The 15,815-nt window shown below is 53.2% G+C and overlaps 2 protein-coding genes across 2 annotated transcripts in view; both read left to right on the top strand.

Annotated features, from left to right (window-relative positions):
* The window catches only part of TPM2 (tropomyosin 2), a 57,538-nt gene that overhangs the window by 36,949 nt on the left and 4,774 nt on the right, over positions 1 to 15,815 (top strand). The window lies entirely within an intron of this gene.
* Positions 13,169 to 15,815, top strand: part of LOC140911042 (gamma-secretase subunit Aph-1b-like) — a 29,713-nt gene continuing 27,066 nt past the window's right edge. Inside the window, exon 1 of the mRNA XM_073343248.1 lies at positions 13,169 to 13,437. Coding sequence (XP_073199349.1) covers positions 13,325 to 13,437 — 113 coding nt within the window. The 5' untranslated portion in view covers positions 13,169 to 13,324. The remainder of the gene's footprint in view (positions 13,438 to 15,815) is intronic.

Genomic DNA, 15,815 nt, shown 5'->3' with positions numbered 1-15,815 from the left:
GAGGACTCTTTGGCTGCAGAGACTGCTGTCGGGGCCAATGGCCCTGATGATGGCCAGCGCCAGAGAAGAGAGGATCCAGAGCCAAAGGAACTAACCCAGGCCCGGTCCAAGACGCCATGAAGGACGCGACACCATCAATCCTCAATATCCATCCCATGCATCTCAGAGAATAGATAAGAATGGCCATACTGGGTCAGACCAAAGGTCCATCAAGCCCAGTATCCTGTCCTCTGACAGTGGCCAATGGCAGGTGCCCCAAAGGGAATGAACAGACAGGGCATGGATCACTTGATGATAACCTATCACCCAATCCCAGCTTCTGGCAAACAGAGGCTAAGGACACCATTCCTGCCCATCCTGGCTAATAGGTCCATCAATGGCTATCTTCCATGAACCTATCTAGCTCCCTTTTGAACCCTGTTATAGTATTGACTTTCACAACACCCTCTGGCAAGGAGTTCCAGAGGTCGACAGTGCGTTGCATGAAAAAATACTTTCTTGTTTTTGTTTTAAACCTGCTACCTATTAATTTCATTTGGTGGCCCCTTGTTCTTGTATTATGAGAAGGAGTAAATAACACTTCCTTATTTACTTTCTCTATTACCACTCATGATTTTATAGACCTCTATCATATCTCCCCTTATTCGCCTCTTTTCCAAGCTGAAAAGTCCCAGTCTTATTAATCTCTCCTCATATGGAAGCCATTGTATACCCCTAATGATTTTTGTTGCCCTTTTCTGAACCTTTCCCAATTCCAATATATCTTTGTTTTTAGATGGGGCGACCACATCTGCACGCATCTGTGGGCATACCATGGATTTATATAGAGGCAATATGATATTTTCTGTCTTATTATCTATCCCTTTCTTAATGATGCTGTGACATTATTGACATAAGCTGGGACCGTATAGATCGTTGTTGCAACCAAAGTCCTGTAGTGGCACCAAATCTTGTATAAAGGGGGTCAAATGAGGTGTCTAAGACAAGGTTATGGTTTGCTGGTTATGATTATGCTGTCTATATGTGTGTATAATTTTTATAGTTAAAGTTATTATATTGGCTCTATACTGTCTGTATTTCAAACCTGTGCTATGCTTCTGGGGAACACTCCAGACAAGTTGGTGTCAGCTCTGCCTAGCCTGCTTGATGGCCCATTAAGGACCATTAGCTATACAATTGACCCATTAAGAGAAGGCAGACATGCCTTAAGAAAAGGAGTACTTGTGGCACCTTAGAGACTAACCAATTTATTTGAGCATGAGCTTTCGTGAGCTACAGCTCACTTCATCGGATGCATGCCGTGGAAACTGCAGCAGACTTTATATACATACAGAGAATATGAAACAATACCTCCTCCCACCCCACTGTCCTGCTGGTAATAGCTTATCTAAAGTGATCATCAAGTTGGGCCATTTCCAGCACAAATCCAGGTTTTCTCACCCTCCACCCCCACACACAAATTCACTCTCCTGCTGGTGATAGCCCATCCAAAGTGACAACTCTCTACACAATGTGCATGATAATCAAGTTGGGCCATTTCCTGCACAAATCCAGGTTCTCTCACCCCCTCACCCCCCTCCCAAAAACCACACACACAAACTCACTATCCTGCTGGTAATAGCTCATCCAAAGTGACCACTCTGGTATGCAGGGACCTGATGATGGACAGAACTCTGAGGTTTTTCCAGGCCATGGGATGGGCACCTTGTCTTTGGAACAAAGAAAGAAAGACCACATGGCAAGAGACTATAAAAAGCTGCTGCAGCTCCTCCATCTGGTATTCAATCCTGCTTCATACCTCTGGAGGAACTTTGCTACACTGAAGCTGTGAACCAAGGACTGATAGCCCATCCCAGCTGTGGATGTTCTCCAGAGATTTGATTTATTCTATCACTGCTGCAAGCCTGAACCAAGAACTTTGCCATTACTGTATATAATTGATTCCATTTAACCAATTCTAGCTCCCATCTCTATCTTTTTCCTTTTATGACTAAACCTTTAGATTTTAGATTCTAAAGGATTGGCAACAGCATGATTTGTGGGTAAGATCTGATTTGTATATTGACCTGGGTCTGGGGCTTGGTCCTTTGGGATCAAGAAAACCTTTTTTCTTTTACTGGGGTATTGGTTTTCATAACTTTTTGTCCCCATAACGAGTGGCACTGGTGGTGATACTGGGAAACTGGAGTGTCTAAGGGAATTGCTTGGGTGACTTGTGGTTAGCCAGTGGGGTGAGACAAAAGTCTTCTCTGTTTGACTGGTTTGGTTTGCCTTAGAGGTGGAAAAACCCCAGCCTTGGGCTGTAACTGCCCTGCTTTAAGCAATTTGTCCTGAATTGGCACCTCTCAGCTGGGTCCCGCCAGAACCAGCCTCGTTACAGATGCCCAGAATTCTGTTCGTTTTTTTCAGTGCCACTGCACATTGAGTGGATGTTTTCAGAGAACTATCCACAATGACTCCAAGGTCTCTTCCTTGAGTGGTAACAGCTAATTTAGACCCCATCATTGTATATGTACAGTTAAGTTTATGTTTTCCAATGTGCATTACTTTGCATTTATTAACATCAAATTTCATCTGCCATTTTGTTGCCCAGTCACCCAGTTTTGTGAGATCCTTTTGTAGCTCTTCGCAGTCTTCCTGGGACTTAACTATCTTGAGTAGTTTTGTATCATCTGCAAATTTTGCCATCTCACTATTTACCCCTTTTTCCAGATCATTTATGAGTATGTTAAATAGGACTGGTCCCAGAACTTCCCTTGGGGACGCCACTATTTACCTCTCTCCATTCTAAAAACTGACCATTTATTCCTACCCTTTGTTTCCTATCTTTTAACCAGTTACTGATCCGTGAGAGGACCTTCCCTCTTATCCCATGACTGCTTATTTTGCTTAAGAGCCTTTGGTGAGGGACCTTATCGAAGGCTTTCTGAAAATGTAAATACACTATATCCATTGGATCTCCTTTGTCCGCATACTTGTTGACCCCCTCAAAGAATTCTAGTAGATTGGTGAGGCATGATTTCCCTTTACTAAAACCATGTTGACTATTTCCCAACAAATTGTTCATCTATGCGCCTGACAATTTTGTTCTTTACGATAGTTTCAACCAATTTGCCTGGTACTGAACTGAGGCTTACTGGCCTGTAGTTGACAGGGTCACCTTTGGAGCCCTTTTTAAAACTTGGCGTCACATTAGCTCTCCTACAGTAATTTGGTAGAGAAGCTGATTTAAATGATCGGTTACAGATGATAGTTAGTAGTCCTGGAATTTCACATTTGAGTTCCTTCAGAACTCTTGGGTGATACCATCAGGTCCTGGAGACTTATTATTGTTTAGTTTATCAATTTGTTCCGAAAGCTCCTCTAATGACACCTCAATTTGGGACAGTTCCTCAGATCTGTCACCCAAAAAGAATAGCTCAAGTTTGGGAATCTCCCTCACATCCTCAACAGTGACGACCGATGCAAAGAATTCATTTAGTTTCTCCGCAATGGCCTTATCATCTTTGAGTGCTCCTTTAGCATCTCGATTGTCCAGTGGCCCCACTGGTTGTTTAGGAGGCTTCCTGCTTCTGATGTATTTTTTTTTTAAATTTGCTATTACTTTTGGAGTCTTTGGCTAGCTGTTCTTCAAATTCTATTTTTGTTTAATTATATTTTTACACTTCATTTGCCAGAGTTTATGGTCTTTTCTATTTTCCTCATTAGGATTTATCTTCCACTTTTTAAAGGATGCCTTTTTTGCCTCTCACTACTTCTTTTACTTTGTTGTTTAACCACGGTGGCTCTTTTTTGGTTCTCTTACTAATTTTTTTTAATTTGGGGTATACATTTAAGTTGAGCCTCTATTATGGTGTCTTTAAAAAGTTTCCACGCAGCTTGCAGCGATTTTACTTTTGGTGCTGTACCTTTTTAATTTGTTTCACTAACCTCCTCATTTTTGTGTAGTTCCCCTTTCTGCAATTAAATGCTACAGTGCTGGGCCGCTGTGGAGTTTTCCCCACCATAGGGATGTTAAATTTAATTATATTACGGTCACTATTACCAAGCGGTCCAGCTATATATAATACCTGAGAACCCAGATATGGTGGGGAAGCCCCAGATGGCAGGTGAGCCAATGCCCCCACCCAACTCTAGACTGGCCCAGGCACCCCAAAATTGGCCCTTGTTTCATCTTCAGCTGATTTGGCACCTTTGATGCGAGTGCCCCATGTTGGACTGCAATTTCAGCCGGGTCTGCTCTGGGGAGTCTCAGGCCCGTAAGCAGCCCTCCTGGTAAGCTGATAGTCCCCTTGGACACGTACGGAGTCTGAGTGTCAGCCCTCATTGATGCTGGATGCAGGCAGACTCTCGACCATCAGGACCTCATCCAGCCCCTGGATCTATCACTGGGAGTCATTCGGCTGCAATGCATCCACGGGGAGGTGAAGCCCTACTCCAAGGCCTGGGTCATCGTGATGGTGAAGGGGGAGGCACAGACCATGACGGTAGGCCAGCACCAAGGCTAGCATATCCTGTTATCTTGGTCCACGGCTAGAGGGGATTTGTGGAGGTCCTGCATGCTGCAAACCTGGGGGTCCCATCAGCCTGAAGTGGCCTTTGAGGGAGAGCCCTTTGAGGAAGTGGACGAGGCACCCGAGAAAGCACAGGAGTGAACTTCTAACAAGGGAGCCCGGGGGAGGACCTTTTGAGCCTGATGAAAGGGCTCTCCTCCTCCTACCCTCTGAGGAGTCAAAACTCCTAGCACGCTGACAGGGGGCTTATGGGATCATTCGCCAGGTTGGGCCGGTCACCTATGAAGTGTCCCAACCCGACTGGAAGGAAAATGACATGGTAAATCTGTCATATCTGTTAAAGGTATGGCGGAAGCTCGAGGGGCTGCTGATCACCTCATATGCCTTGGAGCCAGACTTAGGGGCCCAGCTTCCTGACCTAACGGACTCTGAAGGGCCACAACTGGGGGATACTCTGACTGAGGAGCAACAGAAGCAAGTCAGGAGCCTGCTGAAAGCATTCCCTAAAACCTTCATGGCTCAGCCAGGACAGACTACACTTGTACAGCATAGAATATTGATGAACCCGGGAGAAGTTGTCTCAGAGACCATGAGGCCATTCATAGAATCATAGAATATCAGGTTGGAAGGGACCTCAGGAGGTCATGAAGGCAATTGCCATGCCAAACACCCGAAATAGTTGAGAAGGAGGTCCAAGCCATGGTGGAACTAGGCATAGTCGAGAGGTTCCAAAATGAGTGGCACAGTCCCCTTGTTCTGGTCCTTAAGCCTGATGAGACCCTTGGGTTCTGCCTTAATTTTCCAGAGAGTCAACACCATCTCTAAATTCGATGCTTACCTGATAACATGGATCAATGAGCAACTAGACTCCCTCAGTGATGCCCAGAAACACCCTGGATCTCACCAAAGGGTACTGGCAAATTCCACTGGAGCCAAGCTCCAGGGAGAAGACTGCATTCACTACCCTGACCAGGCTGTACCAATTCACCTGGATGCTTTTCGATCTCCATGGCACCCCGACCACCTTCCAGCAGCTGATAGACTGGATCCTACAACCCCATTATGCCTGCACTGCTGCCTGTCTCAATGAGACAGTGATTTACAGCAGCCACTGGGAAGACCACCTCAACTGGGTCACCACTATCTATAGAGCCTTGTGCACCACCAGGCTGACTGCTAACCCCAAGAAGTGCAAGATTGGGTGGCAGGAGATTACTTATCTGGGATACACCCTGTGGCAAGACCAAGTATGGCCCCTAGTGGGAAAGCTCCAGGGTCTGCAGGCCTACTCAGCCCCCTACCACAAAAAGACAGGTGTGGCAATTTCTGGGGCTAGCAGAATATTACCACTACTTTGTCCCCAATTTTGCCTTGATCGTGGCTCCTGAAAAAAGATAGTCCCCGATGTGTGCATTGGATGGATGAGTGTGGACGAGTCTTCCAGAGTGTGGACGGGCCTTCCAGACCCTCAAAGACCAACTGTGCCAAGAACCAGTGCTCATAGAATCATAGAATATCAGGGTTGGAAGGGACCTCAGGAGGTCATCTAGTCCAACCCCCTGCTCAAAGCAGGACCAATCCCCAACTAAATCATCCCAGCCAGGACTTTGTCAAGCCTGACCTTAAAAACTTCTAAGGAAGGAGATTCCACCACCTCCCTAGGTAACGCATTCCAGTGTTACACCACCCTCATAGTGAAAAAGTTTTTCCTAATATCCAACCTAAACCTCCCCGACTACAACTTGAGACCATTACTCCTTGTTCTGTCATCTGCTACCACTGAGAACAGCCTAGAGCCATCCTCTTTGGAACCCCCTTTCAGGTAGTTGAAAGCAGCTATCAAATCCCCCCTCATTCTTCTCTTCTGCAGACTAAACAATCCCAGTTTCGTCAGCCTCTCCTCATAAGTCATGTGTTCCAGTCCCCTAATCACTTTTGTTGCCCTCCGCTGGACTCTTCACAATTTTTCCACATCCTTCTTGTAGTGTGGGGCCCAAAACTGGACACAGTACTCCAGATGAGGCCTCACCAATGTTGAATAGAGGGGAACGATCACGTCCCTCGATCTGCTGGCAATGCTCCTACTTATACATCCCAAAATGCCATTGGCCTTCTTGGCAACAAGGGCACACTGTTGACTCCTATCCAGCTTCTCGTCCACTGTAACCCCTAGGTCCTTTTCTGCCGAACCGCTACCGAGCCATTCTGTCCCTAGTCTGTAGCAGTGCATGGGATTCTTCCATCCTAAGTGCAGGACTCTGCACTTGTCCTTGTTGATCCTCATCAGATTTCTTTTAGCCCAATCCTCTAATTTGTCTAGGGCCCCCTGTATCCCATCCCTACCCTCCAGCATATCTACCTCTCCTCCCAGTTTAGGGTCATCTGCAAACTTGCTGAGGGTGCAATCCACACCATCCTCCAGATCATTTATGAAGATATTGAACAAAAACCAGCCTGAGGACCGACTCTTGGGGCACTCCACTTGATGCCAGCTGCCAACTAGACATGGAGCCATTGATCACTACCCGTTGAGCCCGACAATCTAGCCAGCTTTCTATCCACCTTATAGTCCATTCATCCAGCCCATACTCCTTTAACTTGCTGGGAAGAATACTGTGGAAGACCATGTCAAAAGCTTTGCTAAAGTCAAGGACTGCCATCTGCTGTTCAGCCCTGACTTCAACTGGGACTTCCTTTTACAGACAGATGCCTTAGTAGTGGGACTGGGAGCCATCCTCTCCCAAGAGGTTAACAGGGAAGAGCACCCCATATTATATATCAGCTGCAAGTTGCTCTTCTGAGAGAAGAACTACTCAGTTATCAAGAAGGAAGCTCTGACAGTCAAGTGGGCCATGAGTGCCTTGAGATATTAGCTCCTGGGACCCCCTTTGTGCTTCTGACTGACTGCTCCCCTAAAGTGGCTGAACATGGTCAAGAAAATGTCTGCCTGACTGGTGCATTGGTATCTCACCGTGCAACCCTACACGTTCACGGTGTGTCATCGGACTGGTAGGGACCACACCAATACCAATTTCTTCTCTCGGTTGGGAGAAGGGGACTTTGCCATCTCTTTGCCTTTTCCTAGAGATGGACTTGAGGGGGTGGGGTGTGTAATGTGGTGGAATGGCCTCCCTCTGGACTTGAGAGCAAGGCACCACTACACTCCCCCGGTTGGCAGAGCCAAACCTGCATCGGAAGTACCAGGGTGGGACAGGAAGTATAAAGGGAGGGCCCTGCAGCTCAGTTACCAGGAACCAGGGAAGGAGACAGATGTCTCCAGTCCACTGCAGAACTCCAGAGCTGAACCAGCTACTGTGCAGCACCCTGACCCCAGGGAAAACTGACCTGGAGAGGAGTTGCCGGGTCTGCCATCTGCAGTGTACCCCGAGGAGACAGAGGACTCTTGGACTACGGAACCCCCTGCCCAGACTGTGGTACAAAGTAGCCAGAGATGCTGGAATAATTTGTATAGTGGGGGTGCTGAGAGCCATTGAGCCAAACCTTGCGTATGATGGAAACCACTTCAAGCCAAGGGGTGCAGCAGCCCTCCCAGCACGACTACTTCCAGCACCTATGGAAGTAGCCCAAGGGAAACACACTTTAGTCCGGTTTTATTAGAATCATAGAATATCAGGGTTGGAAGGGACTTCAGGAGGTCATCTAGTCCAATCCCCTGCTCAAAGCAGGACCAATCCCCAATTTTTGCCACAGATCCCTAAATGGCCCCCTCAAGGATTGAACTCATAACCCTGGGTTTTGCAGGCCAATGCTCAAACCACTGAGCTATCCCTCCCACCGAAGGAATCAGCATGTTTCAGTAGGATCCCCACTGACCCAGTGGTAAAATTATTCACCACTGTTATGGCTCTGGGCTGGGACCCTGTGGAGTAAGGTAGGCCTGGAACCCCTACCCTCTGCTGCCAACCCCAATCCCAGGGTGGCAGCCTATTCACTCCAAGGCCAGAAGGCCTGTGCATTGCTTGTGGCTTGCCCAAACCAGAAGACTGTAGGCTCCAGACTGTATTTGGTGGCTGCCTTAGCCAGGTTAGGCTAAAGCCTGCTTCCTGCTTTGTCCTGCCCCCAAAGGGCCAGAGCTCTAGAGTAGGGGTGGCCAAACCATGGTTGTGAGCCACATGTGGGTCTTTTACAGGTAAAGTGAAGCTTGCAGAGCCCCCCACATCACCACCATTCTCCACCTATGGGGGTGGGTGGGGGGGAGGCTCAGGTCCTCTGCCTGGCAGCGGGGAGCTGGGTCTTCAGCCCAATGGGGAGGGGGGTCTCCAGGCTTCAGCCCCATGGGGCATACCTGCCGGAGTTTGGGGCTTGAGCAGGGCTGAAACCAATGGGAGATGCCAACAACAGGGATTTGTCCATGCCCCATCCCTCTCAGGGAGTTTGGTGCCTTGGCCTGGGCTGCAGGGACACACAGCCAGAAACCATCTCCTGGAGTCAGGCTGCTTTGTGACAGTGAGCTAGGCAGGGGCCTCATACCACACAGCAGCTGGAGGAGGGGATACTCTCATAGTTTTTAGCCCAGTGGTTAGATGCGGGAGCCCAGGTTCTGGCAGACAGGAGGGAACTGACTCCTAGGTTTCCCACAGCCCAGACAGGTTCTATCACTGGGGTAGAAGGTATAATGTGGCAGCTCCACAATCTCCTCCTGATGGATTCTGAAAGTGCTGCAATCCAGTCAGCAGACTCTTAGCACCTCTACGGGATCAGGCCCTGCAGTGAGCTAGGCATGCATTCGCCCGTCTCCCTGGCTTGTGAATTGCTCTAGGGCTGGGGCATCCTGATGCCCAGAGTGGGGCAGGAGTGCAAATGCTGACAGGCAGACTAAACAGGGCAGAGTTTTGTGAATTGCAATAGAGCCAAACCTGGGACCTGGTGCCTAAATACCGTGGTGAATCCCTCCTATGGGACCGTCCAGCCCATTCTACACAAGTGACGTTTGGGGCCCAGCTTGAACTGGTTCATTGATTGGGATAAAACCCAAATAGACACCTCACACGAATGCACCTTGTGTGTGGGAGATGCAGCGCTGACAGCTGCTGAGAAGAACTGGACCAATTCCCCGGGCACTCAACAAACGGAACTGACTCAGCTCTGGGACCACCTCTTCTAAAGCAGCAACCCCACCCCACCCAAAGGGGGTCAGACACTAAACGCAAATAGAAACATGCTCCATTCTTCTTGACACATCATTGCTCCTGTGCTCAGTAACGCCCCAGCAAACATACCGTCTGCCAACACGGCACCAGTAGCCGAGTCACTGGGAAGAACATATCAAACCCAGCAACAGCCCAACTGGTTGTGACACAGGCATGCCTCAGCAGGCACAACACACCAATGTCTGACCAGTGTCTCACTCAGCTAGCAAAGCATGTGCTCTGAGGAGAAAGTCCAGGATGTGCACCTTAACACACGTGAAACAGCCTTCACCAAACCAGGACACTTCACCAGAGCAGTAGATCTCATCATGGAATGAGCCACCCTAATACTCCGAGAGAACCTGCTTCCACACAGAAATAAAACCCCCTTTTACTGCACACCCCAGTTGTCACCTACCACCCCACATTGGAACCCATATGGCATGTCATCAGACTACAACCTGATGGGGACCTGAAAGAAAATTTTTCCTGAACCCCCTCTTCTGGCCTTCAAACTACCCCCAATCCCCCGTCCTCTTCATCCGAAGCAAGCTCTCCGTAGACCAGGACTGTAGTGGTCTCTCGCTGTCAAGTGGGGAGGGAGGCCACCCCACCTCGCCACGTCAGGCAGCAGCACTTGGGCTTGGGTCCTGCTGGTGGGGCCAAGCAGTCAGCAGTTTGTAGCTCGCAGCCTCCCCGCAGAAGCAAATGACCATTAGCAGTCTAACAAATTTATTTGAGCATAAGCTGTAGCTCACTCATTTATTTATGCTCAAATAAATTTGTTAGTCTCTAAGGTGCCACAAGTCCTCCTTTTCTTTTTGTGAATACAGACTAACACGGCTGCTACTCTGAAACCTGTCATTAGCAGTCTGGAGCTCTAGCCCCTTGGGCGTGGCAGAGCAGTAAGCAGTCTTTAGCCCAGAGTCTCCAGGCCAGGGAAGACAGCAATTAACAGCCTATAAGGGAAGCTGTGGCCCTCTGGGTGGGACAGAGCAGGGAGGTTTAGCCTAAGCCTCCTGGCTAAGGCAGACAGTAAACACAGGGTATGTCTACACTAGGCACCTGTGCTGCTACATCCATGCCACTAAAAGGTACGCAGCGTAGCCACTGTTCGACAAAGTGCTGTTCACACTGGCACTTTCGTCTGTAAAACTTTTGTCATTGGAGGGTGTGTGTGTTTTTTTCACACCACTGAATGACAAAAGTTTGACCAATAAAAGTTCAGTGTAGACAAAGCCAGGCTAGAGCAGAGTTGGCCAAACTATTTGTCCACACTGAACTTTTGTGGAGGGGGCGGGGGCGGGGAGAGGAACTCAGGGAGGCTCACAGGGTGTTCTAACTTGGGGGAATGGAGGACTCAGGGCGATCTCAGGGAAGCTCCCTGCCAGGCACGTGTATCAGACTGGGAAATCATCTCCCTGTAAAAGCGGGAAGGGCAGCCGTATTGATTTAAATGCTGCTTCCCTCCTTTCTTGGCTGGCCCCCTTGCTGCGATATGTCCGATTCGGGTTGTGAGGTCCATGGCAGGGTCGGCCGTGAGGTGTCAGAGCGGCAGGGCCTGGCCAAGCAGATGATCAGACCCACCCACCTCAGGAAACAGGTGCATCCTCTGTGCTCCGCACGTGGTTTGGCTTGGCTGAACTTTGTGCCTGCGGCAGGGTTGGCGTCCAAGCTTCCTGGCAGGCCAAGTTCATTCCTGGAGCTCCCACCCTGCCCTTCCCCTGAGCTCAGGGAGGGAGCTTCAGCGCTCTGCTCTGGGGGGGAAGGATCCAAAAGGCCTGGCTCCAGACGACCCCGCCCCACCCTGGCCTTCGTCCCCACAACTGACCCCAGACTCTCCCCCGCCCTGGCCTTCGTCCCCACAGCCTATCCCAGACTCCCCCCCACCCACCCCGGCCTTCGTCCCCACAACCGACCCCAGACTCCCCACCCACCCACCCCGGCCTTCGTCCCCACAACCGACCCCAGACTCCCCCCCCCCCCGCCCCGGCCTTCGTCCCCACAGCCGACCCCAGACTCCCCCCCCCCCGCCCTTCGTCCCCACAGCCGACCCCAGACTCCCCCCCCCACCCGCCCCGCCCTTCGTCCCCACAGCCGACCCCAGACTCCCCCCCCACCCGCCCCGCCCTTCGTCCCCACAGCCGACCCCAGACTCCCCCCCCCACCCGCCCCGCCCTTCGTCCCCACAGCCGACCCCAGACTCCCCCCCCACCCAGCCCTTCGTCCCCACAACCGACCCCAGACTCCCCCCCACCCGCCCCGCCCTTCGTCCCCACAACCTCCCCCCCGCCCCGCAGCCGACCCCAGACTCCACCCCCGCCCTTCGTCCCCACAGCCTCCCCCCCCGCCCCGCCCTGTCCCCACAGCCGACCCCAGACTCCCCCCCCACCCGCCCCGCCCTGTCCCCACAGCCGCCCCCAGACTCCCCCCCCACCCGCCCCGCCCTGTCCCCACAGCCGCCCCCAGACTCCCCCCCCACCCGCCCCGCCCTGTCCCCACAGCCGACCCCAGGCTCCCCCCCCCGCAGCCGCCCCCAGACTCCCCCCCCGCCCCCAGACTCCCCCCCCGCCCCGCCCTGTCCCCACAGCGGACCCCAGGCTCCCCCCCCACCCGCCCCGCCCTGTCCTGTCCTGTCCCCACAGCCGACCCCAGGCTCCCCCCCCGCCCCGCCCCGCCCTTCGTCCCCACAGCCGACCCCAGGCTCCCCCCCCCGCCCCGCCCTGCCCTGCCCTGCCCTGCCCCGCCCTGTCCCCACAGCCGACCCCAGGCTCCCCCCCCCGCCCCGCCCCCACAGCCGACCCCAGGCTCCCCCCCACCCGCCCCGCCCTGTCCCCACAGCCGACCCCAGGCTCCCCCCCGCCCCGCCCCGCCCCCACAGCCGACCCCAGGCTCCCCCCCACCCGCCCCGCCCTGTCCCCACAGCCGACCCCAGGCTCCCCGCCCCGCCCCGCCCCCACAGCCGACCCCAGGCTCCCCCCCACCCGCCCCGCCCTGTCCCCACAGCCGACCCCAGGCTCCCCGCCCCGCCCCGCCCCCACAGCCGACCCCAGGCTCCCCCCCACCCGCCCCGCCCTGTCCCCACAGCCGACCCCAGGCTCCCCCCCACCCGCCCCGCCCTGTCCCCACAGCCGACCCCAGGCTCCCCGCCCCGCCCCGCCCCCACAGCCGACCCCAGGCTCCCCCCCCACCCGCCCCGCCCCGTCCCCACAGCCGACCCCAGGCTCCCCCCCCCACCCGCCCCGCCCCCCACAGCCGACCCCAGGCTCCCCGAGGTCAGCGCCCGGCTCCTTTACTCAGCCCCCAGGCGCGTGCCGGGCAGGGCAGAGGGAGCCCCGGCCCCCCAGGAGCCCGCGCGGCCCCGGCAGGAGGGAGGGTCACAGGGGCGGGGCCCCCGGCCTGAGCGGGTCCGTCGCACCCCGGGGCGCGCGCTGCGGCCCCAGGCGGGGCTCGGGGTCACCAGCGCGGCCCCGCGGAGGGGCCCAGCGCTCGCCCCGGCGTTGCCCTTTTAACGCGGCCGGGCTGCGGGACGTGATGTCACCAGGCCCCCGGAAGGGGCGGGGCCAGGGCCGGCGAGGCGGGACCGGGACCGGGACCGGGAGCCCGACCGACTGACCGAGCCCTGGTGCCCCCGCCCGGCCCGGCCCGGCCCGGCCCGCCATGACCCTCCCCGTCTTCTTCGGCTGCAGCTTCATCGCCTTCGGGCCGGCGCTCGGGCTGCTGCTCTTCACCGTGCTGCGGGACCCGCTGCGCGTCATCGTGCTCGTCGCCGGGTGAGTGCGCGGGAGCGGCCCGGGGGGGGGGCCCGGGCGGAGCCCCGGGGGGGGGGCCCCTGGCGGAGCCCCGGGGGGGGGCCCGGGCGGACCTGTTGCGTGCCTCGGGGGGGGGGCCCCTGCTGCGTGCCCCGGGGGAAGGGGGGCCCCTGCTGCGTGCCCCGGGGGAAGGGGGGCCCCTGCTGCGTGCCCCGGGGGAAGGGGGGCCCCGGCGGAGCCCCGGGCGGACCTGCTGCGTGCCCCGGGGGGGGGGCCCTGCTGCGTGCCCCGGGGGGGGGGGGCCCTGGCGGAGCCCCGGGGGGGGGGCCCCGGGCGGACCTGCTGCGTGCCCCGGGGTCAGAGCCAAGGGTCCGACCAGCCCCGCGTCCTGTCCGCCGTCAGGGGCCGGCGCCCCACGGGGAGCGAACAGGCGGCGAATCCCGCAGTGACCCATCCCCGGTCGCCCATTGCCCGCCTCTGGCAAGCAGAGGCCAAGGCCACCATCCCTGCTAATAGCCATTGTTGGGCCTGTCCTCCAGGAACTTACCTACTTCTTTTTTAAACCCTGTTATACTCTTGGCCTTCACAGCCTCCTCTGGCAAGAATGACAGGTTTCAGAGTCACAGCCGTGTTAGTCTGTATTCGCAAAAAGAAAAGGAGTACTTGTGGCACCTTAGAGACTAACCAATTTATTTGAGCATGAGCTTTCGTGAGCTACAGCTCACTTCATCGGATGCATATCGTGGAAACTGCAGCAGACTTTATATATACACAGAGAATATGAAACAATACCTCCTCCCACCCCACTGTCCTGCTGGTAATAGCTTATCTAAAGTGATCATCAGGTGGGCCATTTCCAGCACAAATCCAGGTTTTCTCACCCTCCACCCCCCCACACAAATTCACTCTCCTGCTGGTGATAGCAAGGAGTTCCACAGGTTGACCGTGCGCTCTGTGAAGAAATACTTCCTTCTGTTTGTTTTAAACCTGCTGCCTGTTCATTTCATTGGGTGACTCCTAGTTCTTGTGTTGTGAGAAGGAGAAAATAACACTTCCTTATTTGCTTTCTCCACACCAGTCATGATTTTATAGACCTCTGTCACATCTCCCCTTAGTCATCTCTTTTTCAAGCTGAACAGTCCCAGTCTTATTAATCTCTTCTCATTAGGAAGCTGTTCCATACCCTCAGTCACTTTTGTTGCTCTCTTCTGTGCCTTTTCAAATCCCAATATATGTTTTTTGAGGTAGGGTGACCAGATCTGTATGCAGTATTCAAGATGTGGGAATATTCTGGATTTATACAGAGGCAATATGATATTTTCTATGTTATTAACTATCCCTTTCATAATGATTCCCAAAATTATGTGCCAGAACCTGGGATGGGCAACAGGGGATGGATCACTTGATAATTCCCTGTTCTGTTCATTCCCTCTGGGGCACCTGGCACTGGCCACTGTCAGAAGACAGGATAATGGGCTAGATGGACCTTTGCTCTGACCCAGTACGGTCGTTCTTATGTTACCTTTTTTGACTGCTGCTGCTGCTCATTGAGTGGATGTTCTCAGAGAACTGTCTATAATGACTCCAAGATCTTTCTCTTGAGTGGTAACGCCTAATTTAGATCCAGTCATTTTGTATGTACAGTTGGGATTATAGCACTGGTTGTAGGTCTCGTCTGACCTCCTGTACAGCATAGGCCAGGGAACTGTCCCAAAATACTCTCTAGAGTAGAGCTTTTCAAAAAACATTTGCTCTTGATTTAAAATTTGTCAGGTTATGGAGTATCCACCATGATCCTTGGTAAATTGTTCTAATGGTTAATTACCCTCACTGTTAAAAACATACACCTTCTTTTCAGTCTGAATTTGTCTAGCTTCGCTGTCCAGCCATTAGATCATGTTATGCCTTTCTCTGCTAGATTGAAGAGCCCATTATTAAACATTTGTTCCCCATGTGGGTACTTATAGCCTGATCAAATCACACCTTAACCACCTCTTTGTTAAAAGTTTATCACTAATTTTTTCTAATTTTTTAATCATTCTCATGGCTCCTCTCTGAACCTTCTCCAAATTATCACCAATTACAGGCATCAGAACTGGACACAGTATTCCAGCAGTAGTTGCACCATTGCCAAATAAAAAGGTAAAATAATCTCTACTCACACTCAAGATTCCCGTTTATACATCCCAGGATCGCATTAGCTCTTTTGGCCACTCTGTCATACTGGGAACTCATGTTTGGCTGATTATCCATCCCCCCCAGGGTGCTGGAACAATTTGTATAGTGGGGCTGCTGAGAGCCATTGAACCAAACTGTAATATAATGGAAACCCATTTCTAGCCAGGGGGTGCTGCAGCACCCCCTACACCCCTAGTTCCAGCACCTATGCACCCCCCCCC

This window comes from Lepidochelys kempii, chromosome 5 (genome assembly GCF_965140265.1).
Source record: "Lepidochelys kempii isolate rLepKem1 chromosome 5, rLepKem1.hap2, whole genome shotgun sequence".
Lineage (NCBI taxonomy): Eukaryota > Metazoa > Chordata > Testudines > Cheloniidae > Lepidochelys > Lepidochelys kempii.
Note: the sequence above shows the minus strand (reverse complement) of the source record. Positions and strands in the feature narration are given on the sequence as shown.